The sequence below is a fragment of the Leiobunum rupestre genome, chromosome 8 (assembly GCF_980474605.1).
Source record: "Leiobunum rupestre chromosome 8, qqLeiRupe1.1.hap1, whole genome shotgun sequence".
Lineage (NCBI taxonomy): Eukaryota > Metazoa > Arthropoda > Arachnida > Opiliones > Sclerosomatidae > Leiobunum > Leiobunum rupestre.
This window is the reverse complement of record NC_143391.1, coordinates 15,556,269-15,563,690: the sequence shown is the minus strand read 5'-3', so window position 1 is coordinate 15,563,690 and position 7,422 is coordinate 15,556,269. Positions and strand designations below refer to the sequence as shown.

The following is a 7,422-nucleotide window of genomic DNA, read 5'->3' as shown; positions in this document are numbered from 1 at the left end:
TCATTTATATTATGTATCATTGTATTATCCCAGAGTAGACTGAACAACAATATAATCAATATGGGCTGGTCTATTTATTAATTTAATATAAATAGTTTAATTATTTCATCTCAAGTTGAACAACGTCTTAGGAAAACCGCGATAGCGAAGGCTCAAGATTTTCTTTTGATTATTGTCACATTTACAATTTTGAATTTACAACTTACCTCTACGGGTGGAACTGCTTTAAGTAACGCCACTGGCTTGATCAAAAACATCGCTTTCTCTAACGGTTTCCGATATTCCAAATTTCCAATGCTGTGAGCCCTCAGTTATCCAAATTGATATTGCAACAACGAGTTCTCGATATTTCATATTGATTGATCTATTATTAACAGGTCTTAATCCCTAACGGTTTCAGAGAAAGCAAAGGCGAAATTTTATACTTCAGTTTTTGTAACAAAAAGAAAAGAGTTCAAGAGAATAAAGATTTTTTTGAAGAATCTAATTACATGTATATATCATTATACATAGAAATAATGAGGCAACCAAGGCAATTGTTCAAAGATGTATAAAATTTACTACGTGATAACGGGAAACTGCGGATGAACAAAAGAAGGTAATGAAGTGCTCTAGACCAAATGGTCGAGTGGCACCTCTCTACAGAGTACAGAGTGCTTAAATGGTCGAGCGTCGACACTCTTCAGTTAATATATTAATTAAAAAGCGCGCGATTGTTGCTTGGTGGCTTGCTCTTTTGTTTTAAATGCTCTTTAAAAGTATCACAAAAAGCGCGCGCTTTTTTATATTTGTACATTTTTAAGATTTTATAAATATTTAATTACAGACTGAACTTGGTTGTGTTCCATGTCCAGTTTTTCTAAAAACATTTTCAGATACAACCACAAAAAAGTCGTAAGTCGGTCAATATAGAGCTATTCAAATTAAACAGTTGGTATTTTTTTAAAGGTGCGTTTCTATTATAATATTATAGAAGGTACAGTATGGGAAATAAATATTTTTTGCTTCACTTCCCTGTTTGGTTTTTTGGATGACAAGAAGCTTTGACAAGTACATTAAATTTTATTTTTAACTGTGCTAAATAAAATAATTTCCAATAACAAGGAAGCATGAGGAAATTAGAAAAATGTGCATTTTACACTCATACGCAATTTACGAGGTTAGCGTATACTTTTTAAAATGGTGTCGTTTTTGACTGTCGCCAACTGGTTACCGACGTGGTTTATATATATATCAGAGCATACTAAAAGCTACATAACCGTAATGGCAACGACAACTGATTGCCACCCTTACTTTAAAAGTACATCGAAAACTCAACCAAATGTACAAGATGTCACGGACATTTAAGTACACACAATCCCCTCGAAAATGTATTTTCGAGTTACCTGGTTTTGAAAAAAAGGTTAAGAAACGCCCACACGTTAATTTAAAATAATTTTTAGACAAACCGGATTTTTCGGGTTTTTTAGGTTAGATGGCACCTGTATCAATTGGTACAAAATTCAAATATCAGAATAGTGCTTATGAGGGCTATGTGTTCCCGCGGATTGGCCAGAAATCTCATTTAAAATTAAAATTTCGTAATGCAACTGAAAACGTAGATCAGAAATTATCAGTACCAACTCTCTTTCGGTGTTTAGCCAACCGTACTGTGTTGCTAACGGTAGCTTTGGGCGTGGAATGTCAAAAATATAATATTCAACCAAGTCGGTCTTAATAGGTTTTTCTATAAAATACTGGAGGTCACGTGTAAATGTTATTCCTACGTCACTAGCAAAATTTATTGAAGATAGAGAGCGGGTGCTCGACTCGATAAAGATTTTGGAATTTGAAGTGCACACAATAAAGTACTAAGCTTAAGCTCGTGACGCGGTGAAAAACATTTTATACTTTAATTTTTTATTCATTTATTTTATAAAAACACCTATTTAAAAAAGTATGTAGATTTAAAAGACGAATATTACCAAAAAGCACTAAAATGTGCAAATGACCAACCTTTGGGTCCCCGATCTCCAAAATTAAGGGCCACCGCGAGCATGATATACATTTCCTTTCGATTAAGATATGTGGAATACGGCGGCATCGGCTACACTGTACGTGGGCCCAGCACACCCAAAAACCCTTAGGGATTGTGTGTAAAAATGATCCTATCTTCGTTCTCAGCCTATGTAAGGCGGCCTTTTTTATTACCTTTCATTACTGCTAATCGAAAATGATGTGCGGTAAAATTATAAAAAACTACATTATTAGTTACAAGTATATCGTACTCAAAAGACGACTATTGTACAATGTAATTAATGTAAAACTTTGTCGAAATTTAACGTAAAATATACAATATACTTTACATCTAATATTTAAATAACCATTAACCCAGTATTAATTTAAATTAATATTGAATCATACATATACTTCACCCACTTACTTCAAAAGGACGCTATATATAGGTTGAGAAGGAAAACAGTAATATATAGGCTCATTTTTGTACATGAGTCTTGTACACTTGGCGATGCCTCCGAAATTAGTTCAACTATTTATTATCCTCTCAAATACCGGTCCCTTCTTGTCCGCAGTAAATTTACACACGGTTACCTATATATCCCCTTTTTCCTAAGCGAAGCTGAGCTTTTTCCTATAATATTTTTAAAATTTACTAAATATAAGCATTTCAGGGTTTTATGCCCGAAGTTATTTTTTTAAACCTTTAAGCCATCAATTTATCGTTGTACCAGAACTTTATAATATATTCATTAGACCCTTCTGTTTATGCCCTTAAAGAAAGTGGCGGCTCTAGTGTGGAACCTTGATGTCTCAATAAATAGTGTGGTTTTCAGTGGCTTCGACCTCGTATAATAAGTCATATTGGTTGAGATTTCCAAACCCTAAGTACCGTGGTACAATTACAACGGGTAGGACGCGTCTTTCTCTCGTAATTAAACGTACGACGTTTTTTGACCGAGGCTAAACGCCAAATTTGACTTCGTAAATTATAACATTAGTCCAGGAAATCTAAACATTAACTTCAAATAAATTAGAAGTGAATTTTTGTACAAAATTGGTGTATGATGGCACTCTAATAAAAATTATAAAAATCCCCACGAATCAGAGTGTTGCTTCCCCCACCTACGCCCTCTTTGCTTTTGCTCTAAGTGAACCACAATGTTGAGCTAGAGGACGTTGGACAGAAAATAATGTAGTATCCAAAAATAAAAAATACAGACAAACTTTTAAATAAATTTAAAGTTTCGCCCTTTGTATATTTAACTAAATTTTAATAAATTAACACCACATCGTAAAGATTGGCCTAAGCTTTAAAATTATATATTTATTTAGTAGAACTACTTATTTTTATGATACTTTAAAAAACATTTAGACATGACTGTCAACTATCAAATTAAATGTATAAATAAAACAAAATAGATAAATGTTTCGTAAACTCTAGGGTATGTTATTTGGGTCCTAATAAGTAGCAAAAGTTTAATGAACATGCGTCCTTAAGTCCTTTGTTTCAGAAATATGGACTCCCAAAACGCTACCCCAAAAACCGATACACAGCTTTAATACTGACGAGTGGTATTCTTCCTTGAACGAAATTGTTTGTACAAAATCACGTGTTTTTTTTTATCCGTGCAGCGACATAATTAAATAACAAGTGGCAAAAGTTCCAAATAAAGTTGAAATTAGATTTTTTTAAGATATTTTTAAAAATGTTTTTAATTATTGACATTAAAGATACAAAGGCATGTCTTTGTTCACACTTTTACATTAATTGCTCAAAATTACCATCTATATATCTAATACAATAGAGTGAGTTCGTCGTAGAAGAGATTCACGTACTCGATCAAAAATTCCAAACGTGTTACGAACTTACGAAGTCCCACAACCTTACATTATGCCTTGTCGCAAATAGGTTAAATGAAAATTTACTCACCACATTTATGTTTATCGAAATAGATTTAATAGATTAAGGAAATTTTAAATAGTAAGTAACAAGTAATTTTCTCCGTCAGTTATACTGACAAATCGGCGGAGCTTTTCGAGGATGATAAAATTTAAATAATTTTTACTGCTGGAATGACAGGGGACGGTACTTTATTTGGTATTTTTAGGGTAATACGGAAAAACATCCAAGGGTGTTTCTTTGGAGCTGCCACTTGTTACGTATGTTATAAAATTTTTAATTTACTGAAATCGGTTTTTTAATTGGCGAATCGGTGCGTAGTAAGTATAATGGAGATCGCAGGGCTGTCTTCAACTCGTTTTGAAACCTGAGAATGACGTTGTCCGCAACGTGTTCCTTTTTAGCTCGGCAACGCGGAAATTTAAGGTGATGTAGGATTGCTTGGTTCATCCCAACTACCAATTGACGATACCGCTTGCTTGTAAAATTCCGTGCGAAATGAATAGCGCCTTCGATAACCGTGTACGGTTTAATCACCACTTTGGACCTACCGTTGGGGGGCCAAATATACTTCTCTCTAGTGAGAGTGTTCAGTATTCGCAAATCCGTTCCGTTACGGACTTTGCTTCTTTTCGAGGCGTTTCCGTCGCAAAAGAAACTTTGCCTGAATAAGAACGCTCCGATTTTGGAACTATCCAAGCGGTTCAACATCTCCACGATGTTTTTAGTTTTCCTCGGTACTATAAACTCGTCCAGGTCTATAATAGCCAAGTACTTGAAGTCACCCGCGTGTCTGTACACGCAGTCTTGAACAGCGGCTACTTGTCCCATTGCCCATACGGACAATTTCTCCGGACACGACCACGGTAGGATGTCTACGGTTACTTTAGTCTCGTTTGATAGGTTTTTCAACCTTTTTAAGTAGCTTAACACCGAAACACCCGTTTGGTAATCGTAGAAAGTAAAATGATCCGCACCCATTGCGGCGTAGAAAGAGATAAACTCCGCCAGTTTCTTTGAATCTACGAAAGGTCCGAAAAGGGGTCTTACGCAAACTGCCAAATTTCTCTGAGACGTCCTCGATGTTGGTGGTGGTATATTTTTCACTCGCACCGATACGTGTTTCCCCTTTCCGTCAAAGCTATTTATTATTACTTTATTCGCGATTATGTCATTACCGAAATAGCCTATTAATTTGCACAGAAAGAAGACTGAAGTAACATTTCGGTTGTGGTGTTCTCGTAGTTCTCGCATTTGCATTTGAACCGACGACGTTGCCTGCCATTCGCTTTGGTTGGGCCAATTCTTGTAGACTAGGAAACAATTCGGTAAGTTTGTTCCGTTACTCTTAACGGGACCCATTCCTATCAACTTCAGTTCCGGTTCAACTTGCCTTTTGTCCAAGTACGCTGAGTAGACGAATGCGTCTTTAGCTATTTGTTGAAAATTTTCCACGATAGATTCTTCGTTGAATCTCGTAGCTTGATAACCGATTCTTTCGTACAGAACACGCTTCACCAATTCCAAATACATAAAGCCGTATAAGCTCATGCCCGATACGAATAGAAACAACACGAATTTGTACAACTTTGAAGGCGCGGGCATTGTGCTCGCATTATTTTAACACCGTTACGTATATTTCATAACAAAACCGGCTTATTCGACTAACTCCGATAACCGTATTCGTAATATTCTTCTAAGACGTTTTGCTGTGGTAAAGAGAAATATTAACTGTACCGGTACTGCGGGCTGCAACTTAGCGTTTGCCGCTATCTCATGATCGGAGACCTCATGAAACGTGATACCGTCCCGAGATTTTTTTAGGCCAGATAGATTATCTCGTCTCAGTACACGCTACAGACTGGATAAATCGTGGTATTTTTATAAAATTCTTTTGGTGAGAATGCCCTTATCCACCATTTAAAGATTGATTTAAAAGTTATATGTTTTAGTAAACCAGTGAAAAAATATCTAGGCTACTTGGTAAATATGGCGTTACTTTAATAAATAGAGATGTAGAAATCTATTAAGCACTTCTCGTAAACTAAAGAATATAGAAAATAATATTTTTGATAGCAAAGCTACCATCTATAATGTCTAGTATAAATGCAATGCCAATTATTTTTTGAAATTACAGTCATTAGTATTAAAGCAGGTAATTTTGGAAATGGCCCGCCCAAAATTAAATTGGGGACCCCGTAAATTCTACCAAGGGACTCATAAAATATAAAATTTATTAAACATTTAAGTGGGTGGAGTGGTTAGCACTTTCGCATCGCGGCAAAATCAGCAGATTTCAATATCAGCTTGTGGCACTGGGTGAAAACTCAGAACTGCTCGTTCTGCGTAGAGTTTGCCTTGGGTACTAGTCTAGCTGATTATTATTTATTTAAATGACTTATAATTCTACTGAAGTTTATAACATAATGAATGAATCGCCATAATTTGCTAGTTTTAATAAATAAGAGGCTCCATAATCCGTTCCGAATTTCGTTTGGCCTACCTCATTAGAAAAATACTGTCTCCGCCAGTTCATATTTGGTTTTGAAATAATTATTGTGTAATTAATTTTCACGATCCAGAAGTTTATCATAAAGGAGGAAATGTATATAAACGAATATTCGATTAGGCTGTTTTAATAAATAATTATTCTAATAAGTTAAGGAATTTAAATAAGAAAGAATTGGGAAGTCATAGACAAGAAGTATTTATTTAAAAAAATAGGAGCTTACTGTTTTAAGTATTTTGTTTGATTGGTTGACTGTTTACACGTTTTTGTTATTTATTATATTTAAAATTTAATAAACTTGGCATGTAATGTATAAAGTAAAACAATGGTAATAGGACCGTTAAATGTAGAGATCGGCGGAGCAGATAAATTAACTGGCAAAATTTCAATTAATCATAAAAATTGCGGTTAACCGTTTATCCATGGATATTATCCATGGACAAAAACGATTTAATATGGGAAAAAGCTAAAAATAACTGATTATTTTTTGGATAAATTTTGTTTATGGATATTATCCAAACAAACGGTTAATTGTTATCCAAACGCCGATCTCTAGTTAAATGTTATAAGAAAAAAATGTAGAGCTTTGGCAGAATATGCCTTCGAGGCGGTTACAAACTTAATTAATTTTAATATATACTCAGACGAAATATGCCCAGTGGCGTAGCTAGAAAAAAATGAGCCCTAATACAAATTTGGAAAAATAAGCCCTCCCTATACATACACCATTGACAACGCATTGAGTGGATTGGCATAGTTACGAGTTAAATACGTTGGGAGAGAGATACGAGTTTCATCAAAATGATGGTCACGGTCAAAATACGACATATCCCGTCTACAATATTAAAAATAACTGATTATATTTATTTTTGGGTCGCTTACCCATTACCAGATAAAATTTACGAGTATTTTGCACGCGCTTAATTTCCGTGGATTTTATCCCGTCACGAGCTGTTGTTGAATATCAATTCGCGTGATAACTTTAATTAATATTTTAATACTTAGGACCGTTTTA

At 34.7% G+C, this 7,422-nt stretch overlaps 1 protein-coding gene across 1 annotated transcript; it reads right to left on the bottom strand.

Moving 5' to 3' along the window:
- Positions 1-3,924: 3,924 nt before the first annotated feature.
- LOC149932478 (beta-1,4-galactosyltransferase galt-1-like) lies at positions 3,925-5,472 on the bottom strand. The gene has a single exon (XM_090156434.1). It carries the CDS (start codon positions 5,447-5,449, stop codon positions 4,175-4,177), a length of 1,275 nt encoding a protein of 424 aa, XP_090012560.1. The 5' UTR covers positions 5,450-5,472; the 3' UTR covers positions 3,925-4,174.
- Positions 5,473-7,422: the final 1,950 nt, after the last annotated feature.